We start from the raw sequence: 22,007 nt of genomic DNA, 5'->3' as shown, positions 1-22,007 counted from the left end.
CAAAACACTAATGCTAATGCTAATACCTGCTCGACAGTGTTGTCATCGGTAACCTAATATGACCTCTGAAGATCAAAAGCATACCCCCCCCCACCTGCAAATGTTTGCTTTTGTGAGCATGTGTGTGTGTGTGTGTGTGTGCACGCGTGGTCACGTTGCACATGCTTTTGTGTAACAGCTCGTTCGTTAGAATCACTGGATTACGTTTATTAGGTTTACATTTGAGTGAAGATTAAAGCTGGCTTGCATGCATATATAATGCGTATATATGTCACTCATGTTAATGAGATCAGTGATGTGCTGGTTTACTATTACGTGACTTGTATGTGAGCACAAGCCAACCACATCCCCAACTCACTGAGGCTTGTGTGTGTGTGTGTGTGTGTGTGTGTGTGTATGGTGTGTGTGATCTAGAGAATGAATTAGAGTAAGAGTGTGTGTTGTGTTAGAGTACATGTTAATGCTCCATGTGGTTGGCAAAATATGTGAGAATAAACGTAGCATGTAAACAGGCACCGTAGCGTGCAGTTTTCTCATTAGTCTGGGAGCAGCCAATCAGTAAAGTCACGCACTACACACACACACACACACACACACACACACACACACACACACACACGCACACACACACCCAAGTGCTTGATCCCCATTCGCTGTGGTCGCACCGAGAATGATGATGTCACTCACCTGTGGCTGACTGCTTGATTGCACAAAGCTGTCTTTGTGTGCCTGAAGCTCTCTCACATGAAGGAGCCAGGCAGCCATGCTCCCAACCCGAGTTCCTCCCTTTATTAACTGCCAGGGCTCTTTAGTGTCCTTAACACTGATCGGTGAGACAGTGTTAAACTGGGAGCAAACCAAAAGCCTGCCTGGAGCATAATCTCACCATGATCCTAAACTCTATTTATGTCCCATTTACATAACAGGCCAAACATTTTCACATTACACATTTATTCTTTGATCCTTTTGTGGTATACTTCACATTTCCAGGTAAGGACGTTCCTGTTTAACTGTGTCCACATTCCCTGTCCTTTTATGAAGTATATTATACTGCAGTACTTTTATTTTCAGTTTATAAGCGTAGCTGATTTTATCAGCTTGAGTCATGTACTGTATACCTCTAACCTGCTTCTCAGCCTCCTGAGATGAATGCTGAGGGGTGGCACCAGCGGAGGTGAGATGCTCGTTGAACGTCACCGAACATTAGCGCATTGGTTTATATCTGCATATCTATATCGCGTCATCGTCCGGTAAGAATGTCTGATTGTTCATTTGTATTTGCAAACCTTAGGAAGCAGTTGTGCTGAGGTTGGTTTACATCACACCCGCGTTGCGTTTAGATTAATTAAAATGTCTTTTTAGATTCAGTGACACATGAATAATCAGCTCAAGTGAAAGAACTTTGGAATTTGTATGTGTAAACCTTATGCAGTGTCACTGTGGTGGGTTAATGGAGGCTTTCAAGCCTGCGTTAGGGTCATATTTGTTATGGTTTCAGCAGGGCAAAATGGAGTTGAGTGTGTGTGTGTGTGTGTGTGTGTGTGTGTGTGTGTGTGTGTGAGAAAGAGCTTATCCAGACACCCTGACATGTCTATACCTGGCTCACAGTAAAAGCCCTGATTTGGAATACAGAGGAGCAGTAGGCCACACTGCTGATGGATGGCCAGTGTGTTAGTGCCTCCACACACAAAAGCAGAGCCTTGTGGGGGTATACAAGTTTTCACCAAAGTATGGTGCTGTGAGGTTCATGACCTGCTGTAACACTGTCAGGATCTCCAGCAGTGTCATGATATCCACTGATACGTTCTCATGATTTCAAAGTGAAAGGTGCGTGATCTCCACACGTGGGCAACAGGTGAGATCACGTGTGACGCCTTCCTTCTCTGTGACATGGGCTCAGAAAAGTTCCTGAAGTTCTTTCCCAAGTTGGCTTGGCCACACCGTAAGCTAAGCCATGGCTTGTATCAGTCAAACAAACCATGGACGTGTGGAAACACCGCTCTTATTTAAAAATAATCTTCTCACACTTGTCCATAATCGGCCTCGGACTCTCAGGGTATTAAAATATTTAATCCATTTCATATATATATGTGAGTGAGCAGAGTCTGAATTTCCTTGGGGAAGTGCTGTGCGTGTTTTCACACCATGGCTGTGTGTATCTTATCTGTCCGGGCTGGAGAGTGACTGCTCAGAGAGGGGCAGGCTGACGACCCACCATGGCCTGACCTACAGCAGGGGCTGCTCTGAAACGAAAGGTCTCTGCTTCTCCCTGGACATGGGAGTGAACGGCCCTCTCTGTTATGAATGGCCACAGTATTGCTTCACTATTTTTGCTTCTCCTATTACTCGTAGCGTAGGGTGGTCATAAAATGTGTCCATAAATGCAGGTCTTGTGTCCTTGGAGGCTTTTTTTCACTGCATTACGCCATTCAGGAGTTGGTGTGCCATCGTTTTAAATGAGGAACTAGGGATGATAATCTAGTTGAAAATTTTGAATTTTTCTACACATCTGTGTTATCAAAGGATGTGAGGTGAAGAGGAGTTGCTACTTGCTATGGAAAGGTCTTATCTTAGCGATAGATGTTAAGAATATATTAGCAGAGATATTTGACTTGTAAAATTACACAGCAGTCTCATTGCTCAGTGATCCATGCCTTTGTTGAATTCCTCCCCGCCCCACCACCCCCACTGTGGGTAATGCAGGAACATGGGGACAGAAATAACACTCAATGGTGTTGGGCAATATTTACCTAATTATAGAGGGACCTGTCTGAACTTTGACCTCAGTGTGGCATGTGAAACAGACACCTTTTATTCTCTCCTTGATTGATGACCAAAGGACTGCGACCTTGTACACCCCCCAACCCCCCCAATGTTCACACGCCGATTGATGGACCCAGTGAGAGAACGAGAGAGGCTCCATTTGCAGCCGTCACCTGACTGGAGGATGCTCCTGCGTTCTCAGGCACTCCTTTCTTTTTTGCTCGCACCCAAAACGCCTTTGGCCCTCCTGCGGTGTTTACCCAACAGTCCTCGGCCACTCACCCGAGGCCTGGGTGCCCCAGACAGGCCTCTCGTGTGCCGAACCCAAGGAACCAGGGCTGGTGCAGCAGGGGGGAGACAGGACACCTAAAAGTGCCACTTGCCATCATGTTGCGCTGAACCCACCAGCTCCTCTCCCAGCGCCATCGGGGCGCTGATCCTGGAACAGTCCCATAACAGATGCCCTTGTATTGCAGTCCAGCACACAGAGCCACCCATGAAGCCTGGCTTCCTTTACTGCTGAGCTTTAAACAAGCACAGTGAGATGGTGATTTATTTATTTCTTTTTTAAGCTACTCCTTGGACAGAATGCAGACCCTGTCAGGAGAGGATTTTTAGACTCTGGGAGTTTTCTTTCTCCTTTTCCCCTCTTACTGCCAAACGGAGACTTTCACCCACATGATATGAAAATAATCGAGTGAGTTTTTAAGCGTCTTATTTCTCCCAGCTTACTTTACTGCTGTCTCAGTGACATGTCTTGAGTCAGTATGGAGCTCAGTAGTCTGCCCGATCAAATGATGTGGGTTAGGCCCAAAGCACAGAGGACTCTCCCTCAGGCCAAAAGGATTTCTGAGAGCAGTGAAACCTAAAAGTCAGGAAATAATCAGTATTCTCTTTCCGAGCCTCTCCCGCATCATGTCTGCTCCGCAAAAGCTCTTTCCACGAGTGAGCAGACCTCTGGGTTTTGTCAGCGCAGAGAGCGGCCACTCTCTGCCAAACGTCCCTTTGTGCTGTGGAATCAAAGAGGCTGCCTGGACACAGGAAACCCTCTGAAGGCCTTCGCCCGAGCGAGGCGTCCCCCTGTAACTCATCTGTCATGAGCACCGTTAGGCCTTTGGCGTGCGCCCTCACTCCTCCACGCCCCTCCACGCCCTCTCCTGAGCGCCCCCCTGAGGAAAGGAGGTGCATGCTACCGAGTCTCTGAGCGGACCCCCGCCTGTTGTCCCGTTACCCCACTTCGGACGGTGCGGCGCGGTCTGCTTTACACTCACAAAGCCTCTTCCTCTTCCAAACACACGTACACACACACAGACGTCTCCGGGCCTGACACGTAAATCCTGCTCCTCTCTCCACTGTAAAGCCCCAAGAGAAGCCCAAGTCTTGCTTGCGGTCTGTTGGACTTTTATTTACTCAGAGCACCATAATGACAAAGTAGAAGCTGCCTGCGATCTCCTGACTAAGCACGAGACTCCACCCTGACCTTGTCTGGGTTTCTCAGCACCAGGCTGTGACGTCAACTCCCAGATTTGTTTTCACAGTAATGTCATGAAGCGGGTTCTCCTGCCGCAGGAGTGAGCTTGAGGAGCGATCACGGTTCAGCGCGGCCATTACATGCACGGTTTCATCAGACTGCAGTGCCAATCGGATCCGATCAGACCTGAACTGCAGGAAAGGTGAACGCGATGGTCGAGCGGGGGTGGGGGAGGGGCGAGACGATCAGACACCTGCTCCACTGGGCTAAACAGTAATTACCTGTCACCGCAAGCAAAGCTGACCGTGTTTCTAATCATCACCCACGTACTCGCTTTTCTCTCCTGCAGTGCATTTGTCAGGTATTTTTGACAGCGTCTGTGGGTTGTAAGAACAGTGTGTGTGTTTTGCAATGTTGCTTGTAAATATTACATTACGTAATGCAGGGGTCAATGTTTCCCTCTCTGCAACATTACCTCCATCACTCTTCTCATATCTTTTGTCTTCTCTCTGTCACTCTGCCTTTGACCAGTGTCTAACAATACTAAACTTTGATAAATCTAGTGTGTAGAAACACTGAAGTGTGTCTAAGGGACAGACAGTGTCACACAGTGTCACACACACTGTTAGAGACTACGCTGTTAGTGGAAACTACAATATATACACAACCAATGTGTTGCAGTGGAATACACGCCAGTTAAAGCTGGGCTTGGCTGGATGCCAGCTGACCTGTGCAGCTAATGGGAGAGTGACTGTGGCTGGCGTCTCCCAGTTTAATTCTTCTTTCTCTCCCTTTTTCTTCCTGTCTGCTGGAACACAGCACTACTGTAGAGTTCTGTTAAACAAAGCTCCAAGAGGTCCCTGCTGACAGAGAGAGAGAGAGAGAGAGAGAGAGAGAGAGAGAGAGAGAGAAATCTGAGCTGAAGCCTCCTGCATAGTCACGGTTAATGCTAACGACTAGGCTAATTATGCCCGATTCTGCAGTGGAATTCATCCTCCCTGTCCTTGTGTGTTTGGCCTGGTTCAGCACTAAATTTTAATAGCTCAACTGAGTGAGGGAGTGTGTGTGTTTTTTGTGTTCTTGTGGGTGAGGGAAAAACTGCATATACGTTGCAAATTCTGAGCAGCCCCAAATTAACTCATGCTCCCAGTCAGAAACGTTCAATCACTGGTCACAGCACTGTAAGCAGCACACACGCACACACACAGACACACACACACAGACACACACACACAGACACACACACACACACACACACACACACACACACACACACACACACACACACACACACACACACACACACACACACACACACACACACACACACACACACACACACAGTTGTGGGAGTTGTGGGCTTGTTGGCCTGATCCTCCATGCTGCTCCTCCTCGCTGCTCCTCCACGCTCCTCCTCCTCCTCACGGCTCCAACTCACTGCTCTTCCTCCTCACTGCTCCTCTTCGCTGCTCCTTCCTGCCTCTCAGCTGTTTTCTTTACGGCTCCACCACAGGCTGTGCAAACAGCACCACCCTAGCTCTCTTTCATTACTCTCCATTTCCCCTGCAGCACCCGCAGAAATGATGATTGTGCACACACACACAAACACACACGCACACACCACGCACGCACACACACACTCGCACACACACACAGCTTTACAGACTCATTAACACTCTCCTCTGAAGCACTGCAGTACAGCAGCATACTGGGACCCAGCCTGCCAAAGTTGGATGTTTCTACCAGATGTGCTGGAGCTGCACATGGTCAGGCCTTACTGGCAGACTTTAAAGAAGGCCCTTTTTTTCCCTCCCGTTTTTGCGCCAAACGTTTGGTTTCCGTCTGGAGCTGCGTGTTAACGCGGATGCAGACTTCTAATGGGCCCCTGAGCACTGGCACTTTGAACACGGGGGCCAGTTACGGCGGCTCCTCGCGCCGGTCATTACTCACTCCCTCTGTCTGGATCTCTCGCTTCCCAGAAGCGTTCAGGCCCGGTCCGTCTGACCTGGAGCGCGCCTCGGCCTTGCAGCCGTGCACGTGTGGGACTGCAAGACCTCACGTGCACCAGCAGCAGCTTTGTTTCAGTACACAGAAAGTATCTCCCTCTCTCTCTCTCTCTCTCTCTCCCTCCCTCTCTCTCTCTCTCTCTCTTTTTCTCTCTCTCTCTCTCTCTCTCTCAGAACGTCTCTTCCTCTCTCCCTCTCTCTCTCTCTCTCTCTCTGATATCTGAAGAAGACATCAGCAGCAGAACGTGCTTCTTCACAAAGCGTCCGTGAGCGCTAGTGCATGGGCAGCTTTGTTACTAAAGTTTACAGCAGTGACTGTTATTTAGATGCTGCTCTGAGTACGTACCCTCTGACCCTCTCTTGACATCCCACTGGCACGGTTAGCAGGTGTGGCACCGTCGTCCTCTAGGTCTTCCTGGACCCGGCGCAAGGCTCACATCCTGTCCTAGCATTGCTTTCCTTGGTTTCGTGGCAGCCGTGAGGCAAGAATTCCCAAAAGCCTTGGGTGGAACAACCACGAACACACTGTTGATTTCACTTTATGGTGCAAATGATCGTCTGGGCTGGGTGAGGCGGCGGAGCTGCAAGCTAATGTCACAGTGAAAGGTTTCTTTGTCTGAAAACGGCAGACTTAAAAAACACTGACATGTGGTTCTAATAGAGATCCGAATGTGTTGTGTGTACCATGTGATGTAACAGACGAACACGCTCGTCTGGCCAGAGCAGACGAGAGTAAGGGAAAATGGGGTGACTAAACATAAATCGAACAAACGAGTGTCTGCAGACAGTCTGATCAAAGTCTGTTTCTCATGAGTTCCTGCAAAGGACCTTTTAATTACCTTAATATTCTGCAGTATTTTCAAGGGCTTAAATTTGCCCTTTCTTAAGAATAACAGCAGTTGCCTGTTTTGTACCACATGCACACATTGTCTGCAAAAGTGTTATGTTACATGCTTGTGCGTAATAGAAACGTAATAGAAAAATGCATTTTATTACTAGCCAATAAGTCAGTTAAAGAAGCCTAGCAAATTCCTATAAACTAAATTTGAATGATGAACAGGTCACTGATCAGGAATGCATGCAGCATTCGGACTCTGCAGTGAAGACAATTAGCATTTTAAATGCTCCACCCCTACTCAATCTATTAATGCATGTTTGTAGGCCAGATAACCACATGCACACTTATCAGTGACCTTTAACTATCATCGAGGTTGCAGGCATAATTACAATTACAACAGTCTGCACCACACCTGGTTGACATGGAAACCCAGCAGTGGGTGTTTCAGACAGAGCACAGTCAGCCCTGTGCAGTGCAGACCTGCCGATCTGGACGTGTTTGCCTTAGAGAAGAGTGACAGGAGAACACCACAATAGACTGGGCTGCAGTCACAACACGGCTCCTTTTACTCTGTCTGGAAAATAGAGATAAAATACTTAAACAGGTGAGATAACAGGAATTTATGGATTGTAGAAAGCAACCATGTTATCTTCAGGATAATCACATAAAGACTTTAATAAACTCATTACTACCCTAACAGTTCAAAAACATACTAGATGATAAAATTGCAGTAGATAAAACTCTTTAACTTGCTTCCATCAAAAGGAATAAGAAAGTGTGAAATTTTGATCAAGGATTATTCCACAATACACATACATAGAGCTGTGTGTATATTATTGAACATCCTCAGTAGGCAGTTTGTTAGTAAAATGTGAAATGAGCCATATTTTCTACTCTGGCAAACTCTATGGCCGCCACAGGCCCTGACACCACATTCATAACATAACCTTTGACCCATCAGTCAGCAGTTACCTTCCCAAACAGAGGCCCACCTGACTCTCTGTTTCAAAGGCACACACTGACCCTGACTAAAACTTGTCATGAGTACCCATGCGTGAGTACCCGAAGAAACACACAAACTCCAGCTGCACCCATGCACCTATGTTCATAATCAGGAGCGATCAGTCACAAGTATTCTAACAGCACATGGAAAATATGCACATGAATTTCCTCTCATGAAAACAGGATCTACTCATTAAAACCTCGCATGATATTTAAGGCTGCCAACCGGCTGGTAAACGGCAATAAAATGGCATCAGCTGGTTTTAACCTACACACATCCACGCACAGCCATAACACACATTTAACAGATTCTCTCCTTACACTAGTCTGGTTTTCACAGTTCACAGTCAACGTCTCTAGGCACGGGCTGCGAGGCCGTATGGAAAATCAAGGATCCCATGTCATTACACGACTCTTTAAACCCACAGAGCTGCGTGTTTGTCACCCACCATATGACAAGCACATTAACTGAGCATGTATATGTTTGTGTGTGTGTATATCGTTTCCCTCCTAACCATAAACAACCCAGACATAACAACCCTCAGTGAGTGAGGAGGAGCTGTGCAGAAAACCAGCAGACTTGGTGTTCAGGTCTCCGACCACAGGGTCATATGACATGGCGGCCTGTGGGCGTGTAGCTATTAGTGGCAATTAGAAGTTTTAATTGAAGTGGTTTTGGGGTGGGTGAATAATTCACTGAGGAATTTGTCAATACCCAAGTGTCACGGAAACCTTAGTATATTCAGGTTTTCCCAATTCCCTGTTGTACCAGGCTGGGTTAAGGTGGAGGCATTTCTTACTGATATTATGGCATCCCAAAGGTGGATCTTACCTCATACTACATATAAAACACCCTTCTAATCGGCTTACTATGGGAAGCAACTGTTACTGTCACAAAGTTGTCCTGCAAAGAAGAACCGTTTTCTAGAGGTCACTATGATGATTTCAGTCTGATGTATCGTCGCATGTCGCAGTGAAATGCTAATAATTAGATGCAGTGGGTTAACAATGGACCATCAAATCGAACACTCAGCGATCAATTACCCAGAAAGCCAGTAATGCAGGGTCATGCACATAGTGTTTTCTGGGTGCTGTCATGCATTCATGTGTCTGTTCGTGTGAAAGAGAGGGGGGCATTTGGAATGTAAGTAATGTGGGTAGATACCCCAGTATGCTGCCCTGTCCACTCTGGGGCGTTTGTCAGTGATGGGCCAAACAGCTGAGAAGTGTCTGCACTTAACACCCATGGAGCCCTTAAAGCCTTTTCAAACTAAAGCCTTTTAAAAACCTCTGCATGGAGAAGTGGGAATGGTTAAGACAGGAAGGATGAGAACTGAAAAACACAGATAAGAAATATGCTAATACCTGCACATAAACACTAGTTTCAGATCCAACTTCAACAGACATGTAAATCTAATGAGTGGGGATTTCCAATTCTTCTTAATGACGGCTTTGCAAAATCCCTTAGTGATGGATACACTTGACCTACCAGAACACTGACACTGACGTTCCGTGGAATTCTGTGAAGTGCTTACACCAGTCCAAGGCCACGGGGGTTCAGAGCCTATCACCACAGCTTACCCATCCATCACAGCGAGTTGAAATAGCTGCAAAATTACCATTAATCGGATTATCAGACGTGGAGTTATGTAAGAGAGTTATGTAATTGAGTTAACAGGTTATATAATTTAGTTATCAAGTGTCAAAATGAATGCAATGAATGCTAGCATAGCCACAGTTATGCTCAACTTAATGTGTTAACTGGCAGTGATTTAAAATGTCAACGTTTCCGTAAGCACTGATGATAGATAGTTTTTTTTTTCCATGAAAAGGCTTGCACTCAAAATATAACTCAGTATTCTTTTAAGTAGTATTGCCATGGTGAAATAGATAAATCCAGACAGCTATTATGAAAGTCAATTAATAACTATTAAGATGTCATGAAAGCCCTCTCCTCCTCCATGCATGGAGACACCTGATGTACACTCCGTCTTGCAGTTACATTATTTTTGATAGCATGAAATGAGGCCTTAGTGAGTGATAGGTGCAAGAAGGATGAGTTTAGAAGAGAAGAACGCATTCAGTAAAAGCTGGAGTTTCCTTTTCAGAACGCTGTGGCATACCTGAGCAAAATCTATTCAAAATAAATACGAACACATACACACAAGGGCATGCCAATTAGCTTCCAAAAGTTGAGCTATGCTAGCTTTGGGTAATCACTGGTGGACTGGTGGAGTGGTTATTACAGCAGCATTGTTTATAGAGACAATTTGCAACATCAGAATTAAATACTAAAACATAATACTTAACAAGGAATGCCAGCTATTCCTTTCTGGGACACTTTTGTATTGAATTCATAGAAGTTTCTAAAACTGCATTATTCATGGGCAGGCAGGGCAGTTGCTGTTGCATGTCAAGCAAAATGTGTCTAAATGGAGCTTGCAGTGTCTGTTCATGCTGGCCCACACACATCCCTGCCCAAAGTGGACTGACATCGAGGAGTTTGGTGTGTGATGAGTCTTCATCTGACACCGAGCACATCAGTACAGCACAACCGTGTGTGTCTGACTGCCCTGGTCTTTGATGGAGTATGAGAGTATTGTGAGGTTCATATCTCTTTCTCCCACACTCCTTATTCTTGTGAACATTTGTATACAATATGTCACTCTGTAACAGAAGCTACTCAAAGGTACCCTAATATCTGAAATGGGAGTTCTTGGTGGAAATACATGGAAACATGGTGAAAATGGTGGAAATACATATTGTGGGAGAATAGCACACACATAGTTGTAGCACAGTATAATCTTGTTGCTGGAGTTATTGCTGCCGTAGACACATGAGTACATTGCCAGTCTAGCCACAGGTGTCATGTTTCCTGATAGGCAGAACTCAGGCTAACTGTTTGCTGAGAAATTATTGCAGTAAAATTCTTAGCTAGTTCACAACTTAATTAATAGTTTAAACTGAGCAAAATCAATCTACCTACCGATACTTGTGTTGACCGGTAGATCAGTACATCATCTCTAATATTCACCTGGCTAACACCACTGAGACAACTGACTCCCAGTTGATTTGGAGAGAAAGTTGACTCTCAGTGAAACAAGTTCACCCTCTGTTTAATAAAGCACATAAAAATCTGTTCTGCCATCTGTAATTCCACATTGTTAATCACATCTGAGTACTTCTTTCTACCTGGTAAAGCACACCATAAATGTTTGGGAGAACACAGTTATGTCATATAACTACAAAATGCTTCCCTTCACCAAAGGGGAGGAAAATATGTGCAGAAAAGGGTTGATTTTTGGCTGGTCAGGTTTCTAGCCTCCATGGAGCCGTCTGCAGAGTTCCCCTCCGTGTACTGGCGATTTCTAAAAAGAGTACTAGAATTTTTACTGGCCCCTAGGACCTAATGCTGGCGCCCTTGTGGTAGTTTTACTGCAGTCTTTCTTATCTCAAAACTGATCCTGCTTTTAAACAACCCTGGGCCTGGCACAAGAACAATAACTGTCCAGAGATTTATGTCAACCTAATTTACTTTAAATCATTTAACTCTTATTCTGATCTGTGAATTATGTTGAAAATGTTGTATCTGACGCCCTTGGGTACCTTTGGCATTGTCTTGCAACAGGTTTGCTAGATTGTATATAAACTAAATAACCAAAGATGTCCCGATAATGTTTTTTTTTCTTCTTCTTCTGTGATTTGGATAAACATACCATTTATTTTAAGTGGAATGGAGCCCAGTTTGTAAGATCCACCAGATTGTAACCTTTTCTCCTACCATGTCTGTGGTTCTTCAAACACTTCAGAAAATTTGAGGCTTAGATTCTGAACTATTTACAACCCCTCAACAAATTCTTTCAGCTCAGGGTGCTCTTGCACTGAGTGCCTCCTCCCAACGATATCTTTATCTTCATCCAAACACACAGAAATAGCCTTCAGATGATTGTTTTTTGTAACAGTCAACAAAACACATCTTACATAAGACCTACATGAGGCCCACTCCTCTCCCAGCGCGTTAGGCCTCAGGCATAAAGCTTCTCAGACCTCTAACATCCAACAGACCCAAGCCGAAACCTGAATTAAGAGTATCCTGTCACAGAAGGGGAGGAACTGTAAATACACACAGAACAAAACATTAAATCTTTTGGCTTGCGCTTACACCATGTCATTACATGTGGCTAATTAATGGCTTGGGATACAGAAGGCCACTTGCTGAAGAACATTCTGTTCTTGTTGTGTCTCGGGGATGTGGAATCTATGACAAAAGGTCAGTCCACAACTACAGGTGTCTGCTCAGTAGCTCATTACACGACCACGGTCTCTTCTGCAGCTGCCAGTTAAACTTCCATGGCATTACATCTGCTCAAACGGCATCTTCTACCCATTACCTGCGCCTCCAGGCCCCAGGAAGCCTCATGAAACGGTACCAATTGCAAGAATGAATTGTGTAGTAATTTTAAGTGCAAATAAGTGAATTATGTTTTCAACTGCATACTTAGCAAGGAACAAAAGACAAAAGAAGGCAATGGTAGGGTAAGACTTAATAGAGGTAATGGCAGTAAATGTCTAGCTCTTAAGGACAGTAATCCCAGGAGCAGTTCTGAACAGATTTTATTTTTAAAAAGACTGAAAAGAAAATGAAAAGAAATGCCTACAGAAGAGGACATGTGGGAGTATGTTCTTGCACTCACGCTGCTGTTATGGGGACCACTGCTCTGCTGGGCTTGGACTGTACAGGCTTCCTCACTCTTTTCCAGGGGTGCCGGAGTAGCTTGACTTGCTACTCTAACAAAGCCCAATCCACAGTCATATATTATTATACATATTATATTACAACAATACAATATATTGTATTTTATAACAATATTATAAAATAGACTTCATTGTTAATTAATTGTTGTTAATGAATTATGCAATAGTTAAGACATTTCATAAAATATTACCAGGCTCTACATTTGGGCTAAGGGCCTTGTGGTTGTGCATGTTGTTGTTGTCGATCGCTGCACAAAGCCGGCCCCAGATGTACTGGTGACGCTGCACATCTGTTTCTTCTTGGAAGGATCGGGGGCGATTTGTGCGGGGGATTTGTTTCGGAACCGTAATCCCTTTTATGTCGTCCCCCCTTCAGAAGACCCGGCCATGACCTAGGTTCCTGTCCCCTCCTCTCCAGAGAGTCCTCAGTCTCTCATGGTTACCTGAGGAATCACTGCAACAAACTGCCTGTTGACTCACCTCCATGGAGAAGGCACTTCCTTCCTTCATCAAGGAGACAGATAGGTTTCAAGCCGGTAGTCTGGAGACTGTGGAGGTGTCTAACAGGCAAAGTCTTCGCAAGTCTCGTAACTTAATCTTTCTCCACTGCAACTGTATCGAACTGCCTAATCCCACAGACAAAAAAGGTATCTGTGTGTGCTCATAAGAGAATGGACAACTGTGTATATGAAAGCACACTTGCAGGGTAACTAACATTTGCTATGATAAACAAATATATTTGCATGTATTTTGAGAATCGTTTGCACTATATGTAACTACTGTAACAGTCTTATACAAATATATGTTTACTTGTAATAGAGGGTTTTGCATTTTAAGCTTATTTATATAACTTTTTCGTGCCATTCTGTTTCAAATGTGTATTGATTCATGAAAAAATGCACTAAAATGTATGTAGGAGACAGTTCACTACAGTTGTAATAGACAACTGATGTTGCCTTTGGTCTTGAACTACAAAGACAACTTGAATTCAGCTTTACACGTGACCGATGTGAAATGTGGATCTACGATGAGTTTGTGCAACACGTCTTCCAGATTATTTAGGGACTGTATTGATGTCCCCATTTTACTTTTACAGCAATTCTTGCCGGTCCGAAAAACATTTCTCCCACACCTAACTTTGCACGTTTACTTTGTGAGCTTGTGTGTGAAAGTACAGGAGGATGACGAGGATGTCAGGCAGCCCGGAGCTCTCGCGCATCGCAGCAACACGAGTCCAACATTCTCATCGCACAGTCGTTTCTTTAATGGAAACTAAACAGTCTGGACAATGCATTACTTTCATTACTTTTTTATGACCTGCTTTGAGAAATAAGAGAAGATATTGGGAAGGCTGCTTATTTTTGAAAACAAACCCAAGAGTAACTGGAATCTCGTTCATAAAATGAGCAGGTTATAATAAGTGGCCATCAATCAGTTTAAACTCTAGTGACACCTAGTGGTATTAAAAAGCTTAAAACGGGTAACAAACCTGCTTGAAGACGTGTTTCCTGTGACTTAGCAGTTGCATTTTATAGCAGGTTAATTTTATTTTAATCATGTTTTCATTAGGTGTTCTCTGCTCTTCACTATAAATGCACTGCTGAATTATTTGGATTAAAGAATGCAAAAGACTAGATACTGTTTACATTTCGATTTTTTATTTCACAGTTCAATGACAATATATATCCCCAGGACCCAGTAATACAGCTAGTCTGGCCATTTCTGACTTGCTTAAAAATGTAAACAGAAAATGTATTTAGCCGATCAGGTTTTACTAGCTATGACCTAGCTATGTAGTGTTCAACACTAGAATGAGGGTTGGCATCTCTGAAAGAACACAGTGCTATTTTTGCCGTTCGGCTCGTACAGTTAAGGCTGGTGCAGAAAAACATCAGTCCTTTAAAGGTTCTACCCAGGGAGGGGGGCAGAGTGGCGGGAGGAGAGGTGGATAAAAACACCACATTCCACCCATAGCTGCCGCCCTGTGTCTGTACGCGCAGATCCAGAAGAGGGGAAGTGTTTCCGAGCAACATTTTTCTGCATCTTCTCAGCCCTGGGAAAAGTGCCTCAGTGCTGCTGAGCACCAACTCATTTGGCAAGCTGAAGAGAAGAGCTATTCCTGCACTGCTGACCCATTTCCGAGGCTATCGGGGTCACACGGTGGAGATGCAGGGGCAGAGGGAACCATGCGGGGAAGAACTGTCTGACAAATAACTAATTCAATAATTCATGTGAAGGACACCAAAAATAGGCCCAACACAAGTCCACTCATGCTAAAGATGTGTCTTTGCTCAACAAGCAGGGACATTAGGGAAGCTATATCCATGCTCTCACACACTAGTCATCATGGCATGTTATTAAGGATTTGAATGAAAAGAGTACCTCCTACATGTTTTTCCCGAAAGCACTATACGCTGTATTGCACACATTCAGTACTGTGGTGGCTTAGGCCACCATTGGATTTGTTGCTTTAGCAACGGTATTATAAGATACTATTTTATCTATCCTGAATAAAATTGCACATAATATCAAAATAATATAATGATCATATTTAATTAGTCTCTATTACAATATAACCAGGACATACGGAGAATGCAGTGGTAAAAAAAGAAAGAAAGAAAGAAAGAAAGAAAGAAAAGAAAAACAGCCTGTATAGGCCACAGTGGGAACATAGTGTGCCCTTCCTGTACACTGGAGCAGGAAGCTGGCTCTCATAAACCTAACACCTGCTGAAAGAACGGTTGAAAATCTGTCGAAAGATCACTTCAGAAAATGTCAGGACACTCTCCAAGAGTTCAAGATGTACTTGGTGCCAAGGGAGGTCATAGTAAATACCGACTTCAGCCTGCAGAAGCCATTTTGTTCTGAAAATGTTGTTGAAAGCCTTTTGTTCATCTTCCTGTATTTTCTGTTTGTCTCTTTAAATTAAATATTTAAATAAGGTCATAATACCATTGCTAAAAAAATGTAATGTTGGCCTAAGACTTTTGCAAAGTACAAAGTACACGTGCCTTAACTGAGCCGTTAATAGAAGTCTTCAGGAGCAGACTCCTATGGGGAAAGACCTGTCACCAGCAGCAGGAGGCAGAGGGGGAGGAGCCTGGGGCTGGGACAAAGAATCCCTGGAACGCCATTGGTTTCATGATTAGCAAGTAGGAACCCTGAAGATTAAACTCAAAGCTGCCACACGCACAGATTAAATAAACAGCCTTAAAATCCCAGTGCCAATTTTACAGGATGCTCCATAGCTGCACAGACAGCTTATACGGAATTGAGGCATATGTGCAGGGCACCTCAGTGATCCGTGGACCTGCGTGCCTGGCTATAACAGGACCTTGTTGGTAGGCCAACGTGTGGCTGTGTGTGACCCCGCGTCTCTCTGCTCATGAGTTCAGACAAGGGGCAGGTTCCTTGGGTGCAAGAAGCTACCAGATTCATACATCTCCCCCACTTTCATCGACACTTTGCTTAAATTTGATTTTTTCTCTTTTTTTCTCCCAGTTATTGTGTCTCCAATATAATTCCATATCATAAATTCTAAGACCAAAGTGCAATATGGATGTTACACTTATGTTCAGCGTACTTGAAAAGAATCTGTTTTCCATCTTATATATGTTTAGAATCTTATTAAGAAGACGTCACGATGAATGATGGTGTGTGTGAGGTTGTGTGCACAGCAGGTCTCACTGGTAGCAGAGGTACCGAATGATACGGTTTGGGAGGTCCAGTTTGGTCACGACCTGTGGTGCTCTGGTGCCGAGTACAGCCCTGAGTGCTATACGACTGAGCTGCAGGAGAGACAGGGGAGCACCTGTGGGAAACACACAGCAGCTGAGCATGGACTGTTGTTGGGAGAACCTGTTCTGGTTTAATTGAAAAGGCCAAACACAAGATGGACATAAAATCTGGGTGGTCAAAGTCATGACCTTGAGGCTAAATCCATCACAACCTGTTTGCCACAATTTCCTGTTTGTAGCTCAGTTAGCACTATTTATAGAGCGATGGCACACATTTAGACATTTTAATAACAACAGATCGGAACACACCACCTCATTGAGGAAGTTTACATTCCTTAATGGAGTGTTGGCATGTGCTGCTGAGGCTGGGTTAGCCAAAGTCCCTCCTGGGACAAACCTGCAAAGCATTCCAGGAGCAGTTCGTCTACACTGGAATCGTCGAGATCTGATCTCGGTACTCTTCCTGTTTACTTTTATTCTGATGCAAAATATCTTCACCAGCATCAAGGTTTAATTATGTGTCCCCCCCACAGAGTGGATACTCAATATTAACCTTAGCTACAGCAAGTAACCACACAGAAACCCTGTTCAAGCAAGCAAAAGGAAGCAACAACTGACGTTACACACTGTTTCCTAATTTTAAGGAAATTATTGTTGTTAATTATCTATCTCTATGATGAGTATATTTATTGCTGCGGTCATAATTAAGTTGACTCTCAGTACCAAAGAGCAATAACTTAAGGAAAAGGGTTCATGTAGATCCAGTAGTATCAGAACAGAGGCAATGAAAGATGGAGAATTCAAAATTATGTCAAGTATGCCACTTGGTGGTAATTTTCTGAACTGCCAACTCATCCATTCTACTCTTACATACACAATTCATAATCAGCACAATGTACAGTCATCTAAAAATCGGCTATTACTGATAGGATTAATGAAAAAATTATTAGGTTTATCTGGTAACGTTTTGAAGCCTGAAAGTTTGCTGCCTGCTTTATTGGCGCACTGCTGCTAGACCAATGGGTTTCTGAGCACCACACCACAGTGTTCTCACACACTCACTCTCGTAAAGCTGCAGCATCACACCGGAGGCCGTGGTGGGTTGTGTGTAGTCCGCCGGCCGTTTCTCGTGCTTGTCTTTGGCGTAAACGTTCGCCCCAAATTCCACCAGCAGCTCAATCATTTCCACGTTGCTGGCCTTGGCAGCATGGTGCAAGGCTGTCTCGTGCAGCCGGGCTGCATTCACTTTAGCTCCTTTTACACACACACAAACAATGAAAAAGGAGTCATTTTGCATCTGTGCCAAAACAAGAGAAACACATGTTTCTTCCCATATTTACCTGCAGTAAGCAGCACCTTAACACACTCCAGGTGTTGACTAGCACACGCAACGTGTAGTGGAGTTCCACTGTACAGGTCGTACGTTTCTAGGATGGCTCCATTTGCTAACACTAGCTTAACACACTCAGCATTACCTAAACACAACACAACACACACAGATGACAAATGAATACTATAAACTAGGTACTAGGTTACGTCAATGTTTGATGTGAATTTGAAATATCAGCTAGGGAAATACGCTGCATCTCTCCGGCCCCTTGCCTCCCATGCAGGCCTCGTGTAGTGGGGAGGTGGTGCGGGAAGTGAGAGCAGAGTTGACCTTTGCCCCATACTCCAGCAGCAGCCGCACACACTCCAAGCTCCCAGCAGAGCATGCCTCACACAGCGGCGTGCTGCCGTCCACGTTCCTTGCGTCAACCTGAAAGAAAGTCCGGCCAGGGAGAGAGAATCCTCACGTTATGTCTGTTCAGTGGTACACGATGGGCTCCACTAGACGGGAAAGTATTAGCCAAAGGAAGCTGCTACCACACAAAGTATTATTTAGTTTATAAAATGGAGTCAGATGTGATGGTGGAATTGAGATGGTTTGTACCCAGTTCACCCTGGAGGGCCAAAGCCCAGCACACTGTTGAAAGTTCCTGATTGAATTTGACAGTTAAGTTTTTGGTTTAGTAGGTATATCACAGAAGCCAAATGACCACCACGTCTGCATCTGCCCCCATTACAGACGTGCAGATCCCATACCAACCATCATCCTCTCTTCTAACCTGTGCTCCGGCATCCAATAGCAGCCTCACACAGTCTGTCTGGCCCCGAATTGCAGCTTCATGGAGAGGTGTGATGGAGTCTACAGCCACTATATTTACTGAAGCTCCACTCTGGATTAGATTCTGAAGCTTGAACACCTGTCCATAGTAAGCAGCTTTGTGCACCTCTGTCCGCTCAGACCAGAAACCTGCAGACAACCACAAATAAAGCACACCTAGTTAGATATTAGTAACACCACACCGCAAACGTCAGATATAAAAACATGATGTCCATGACATGAAAGCTATGGTGGGTGTAATGTGCTGTAGTCTCAAAATTGCTTCAAAGTGATAGATGCATTTTGATATTTTACTAATACACATATTCGTCTTAATATGTAGCACTAATGACAGATAGAGCTTTTCGTTGTAATAGTAGGCTGCATATCCTATGCGCTAAAGCATAGATAGTATGGTATGTGCCGCGTTTTCTTTAGATAACCTAGATACAGCTGCTGCGCAAGGTGTTTGCTTTTGGTCTTACCGATATCCCCGAAGAAATATGGTTTTGATGTTTCTACATCCATATTTGACGCGAAATTCGACATCAAATTCGATTTAATAATCGTAAAACCACATAAGCCTGCGGTGTTTATCCGGTAAAGCGTCACGTGATCATTGCTATTTCGGCTGCAACTAGCGGTATTCTGGGAGATGTAGTGTCTATGTTCCCATATATTATTACATCAACAAAGACAGTAATAAAAGCGATTATGTTTATTTCTATTAGCATATTTAAGACGCTCGTCAGCTGGTCACACTTACATAAGTACTTCCTAATTTAAATGTAAATCATTTCTTTCGGTTCGGTTTAGCGTTTTTATCAGTGACGGTTTCAAGTCCACCGTCCTCTTCTGCTTTATCCATAAACGCGCTGAGCTTATACCACATATACTGCATCACTTATAACAGAGGTAATCGATGATGCGCTGGGAGATGTCCAGTTTGGTCACAACCTGCAGTGCTCTGGTGCCGAGTAAAGTCCTGAGCGCAATACGGCTGAGCTGCTGCAGAAACAGAGGAGTGCCTGCAAACACACACACAAGCTCCATTAACTCATCCAGGAGAGCAACGGGCCTAATAGAGAGCTCATTTTACAACCATGTCACAGAAGAGTTGACCATATGCAACAGTAGCCTTACGCTCATAGCGACGTAGGCAGAGGTGAGCTGGAGACCCTGAGGTGGTGTAGTCTACGGGTCTCCGTCCCAGGTTATCTGTAACGTTAACATCGCCCCCAAACTCCACGAGAAGCTCGATCAGCTCCGTCCGACCCACTCTCGCTGCATGGTGGAGGGCGGTCTCGTGGAACTTTATGGCGTTCACCTTTGCACCTAAAATAATGCATGTTCTTTCGTTTTAGATGTTAGATCGAGATTGCACAGCATCCTAACGTTGCTAAAGCTTTATTAGCAGGTTGCCTGTTTAAATAATCTTCAAGTCTTTCATAGGCACTACATGGTATTCTCCCAAAGCTTCTGCCCAAATGGGACATGAACACTGAAGACGCACCTGCGTTCAGCAGCAGCAGCGCGCACTCCACGTGCGCTTTAGCGCAGGCAGCGTGCAGCGGCGTCCCGAAGTGGAGGTCGAAGGCCTCCAGCAGGGCTCCCCTGGACATCAACAACTTCACACATTCTGGGTTACCTGCTCCGAAAATGCGTAATGTTTCTCGTGAACTAATAATATGCACACGAGTTATTCTAGAACCAAAATACCGATTAGATTGTGTTTACCATAAGGTTGATTGGATAGGCTATCCAGATTAAGAACAAATCATGATCGCGTGTGTCGATTTTTAATCTGTGCTTCGCTCTCCATCTCCGGTCTGAGTCTCACCGCGTATGCAGGCCTCGTGGAGTGGGGAGGCGGTGAGGGCGGTCAGGGAGGGATTGATTGACGCTCCGTGGTCCAGGAGGAGTCTCGCGCTCTCCACGCTCCCCGCCGCACAAGCATGGCAGAGAGGGGTACTTCCATGGATGGTGCGTACATCCACCTTAAAGACGACGCACAGGACGAGTGAATTCAGATGACATCAGATTGTTTAATCCAAACTCTGGAGGGGAGAGCGCCTTACCTGAGCGCCGGCGTCCAGAAGCATCCGGACACACTGTGGATGAGCCTGCACGCAGGCATCGTGCAGCGGGGTGATGTTGTCCACGGTCACTATGTTAACGGACGCACCGCCGTCAATGAGCTGGCGGAGCTGCAGCGCGCGCCCTAAAGACGCAGCCTCGTGCACCGACGTCCGGTCGGCCCAAAAACCTACCCGACAAGTTCACTAGATGAGCAGAAGGTCCGTGAGAGATGGGATGCACAGTAGGAGCTTTGAAACTAATGCAAAAGCTTATGTGCCAAGCCCAACGAGCACAGATAGATCTACAGTAACACACCAAGAATGTTTCTATATATGCACGATGTAATATTTCACGTTAGATCCTGCATGTGTGCCTCCTAAAAGTGAACCATTCTTTACATCTTGAGGTATATCCAGCTTACCGAGATCTCCGTAAGTCGTCGATCGGGCAGCAGCTATATCCATTATTTTGGGCAGGGCACCATTACCAAACAACTCACATGTTAATACATACACAGCTGTGTTTATGAGCAAACGAACTCACTTTATTTTTAGATGATTCATGTGAGCAGTGAAATGGGAAGTCATGTGTTCAGGAAGAGGATTCTGGGAGGTGTATTTCGGGGGGGGGGGGGGGTGGGGGGGTCAGAACGCGTTCATTAATCTTTTTTAGTAAATCCACAATGTGTTATTAAAAGGTTTTACACTCTGGTTATTATAATATAATCCAACATGGTATATCGATTATATGCCATGAGATTTTACATTAGAGATAAATCTTACATATTCAAATTGAGTGGATGTCGAAAAAAAAAAATGTAATAACCGATCCATTAAACTTCAGTAACTTTTATATTTGCCAAATGAAACAAAATGATCATTCAAAAGAAAAACTCAGTGACATTTCACAAGTCAACATTTTTACTTCGCAGTACAGAAATCATGAGCCCCATTTGCTCGGCACAGTTAATCCGTTATTTAAAACACTGATGTTATCTTGCACAGGGCCCCGTCATGTCAATACTGCAGTAGACATTTGGTCCTTTCTAACGCGACAGATATAGAGAACTAGAGCACTTCTCATCTGCTTTTAAAAGCTTCTCCGTGTTAGATTTAACAGGGCCATGGAGACAGCTCTTCTAAAGCACAGTGTAAAGCAGTGACTGAGTCAAGTCACTTTCCTGGTGACATGCGACAACCCCTCTGACCAG

General features: G+C 44.7%; 2 protein-coding genes across 2 annotated transcripts; both read right to left on the bottom strand.

Moving 5' to 3' along the window:
* Positions 1–14,478: 14,478 nt before the first annotated feature.
* On the bottom strand, positions 14,479–19,378 carry asb13a.2 (ankyrin repeat and SOCS box containing 13a, tandem duplicate 2). The gene is made up of 6 exons (XM_077005148.1): positions 19,204–19,378; positions 18,681–18,868; positions 18,175–18,331; positions 17,913–18,047; positions 17,635–17,826; positions 14,479–16,646 (listed from the first exon to the last, which is right to left on the bottom strand). Exons 1-6 carry the CDS (start codon positions 19,265–19,267, stop codon positions 16,519–16,521), a joined length of 864 nt encoding a protein of 287 aa, XP_076861263.1. The 5' UTR covers positions 19,268–19,378; the 3' UTR covers positions 14,479–16,518.
* Positions 19,379–19,421: 43 nt separating this feature from the next.
* Positions 19,422–21,551, bottom strand: asb13a.1 (ankyrin repeat and SOCS box containing 13a, tandem duplicate 1). Its single transcript, XM_077005149.1, has 6 exons — positions 21,219–21,551; positions 20,797–20,984; positions 20,559–20,715; positions 20,232–20,366; positions 19,862–20,053; positions 19,422–19,746 (listed from the first exon to the last, which is right to left on the bottom strand). The coding sequence occupies exons 1-6, from the start codon at positions 21,259–21,261 to the stop codon at positions 19,619–19,621; spliced, it is 843 nt and encodes a 280-aa protein (XP_076861264.1). The 5' UTR covers positions 21,262–21,551; the 3' UTR covers positions 19,422–19,618.
* Between the last annotated feature and the right edge of the window lie 456 nt (positions 21,552–22,007).

The sequence above is a fragment of the Brachyhypopomus gauderio genome, chromosome 5, assembly GCF_052324685.1.
Source record: "Brachyhypopomus gauderio isolate BG-103 chromosome 5, BGAUD_0.2, whole genome shotgun sequence".
NCBI lineage: Eukaryota > Metazoa > Chordata > Actinopteri > Gymnotiformes > Hypopomidae > Brachyhypopomus > Brachyhypopomus gauderio.
This window is presented reverse-complemented; position numbering and strand designations above follow the sequence as displayed.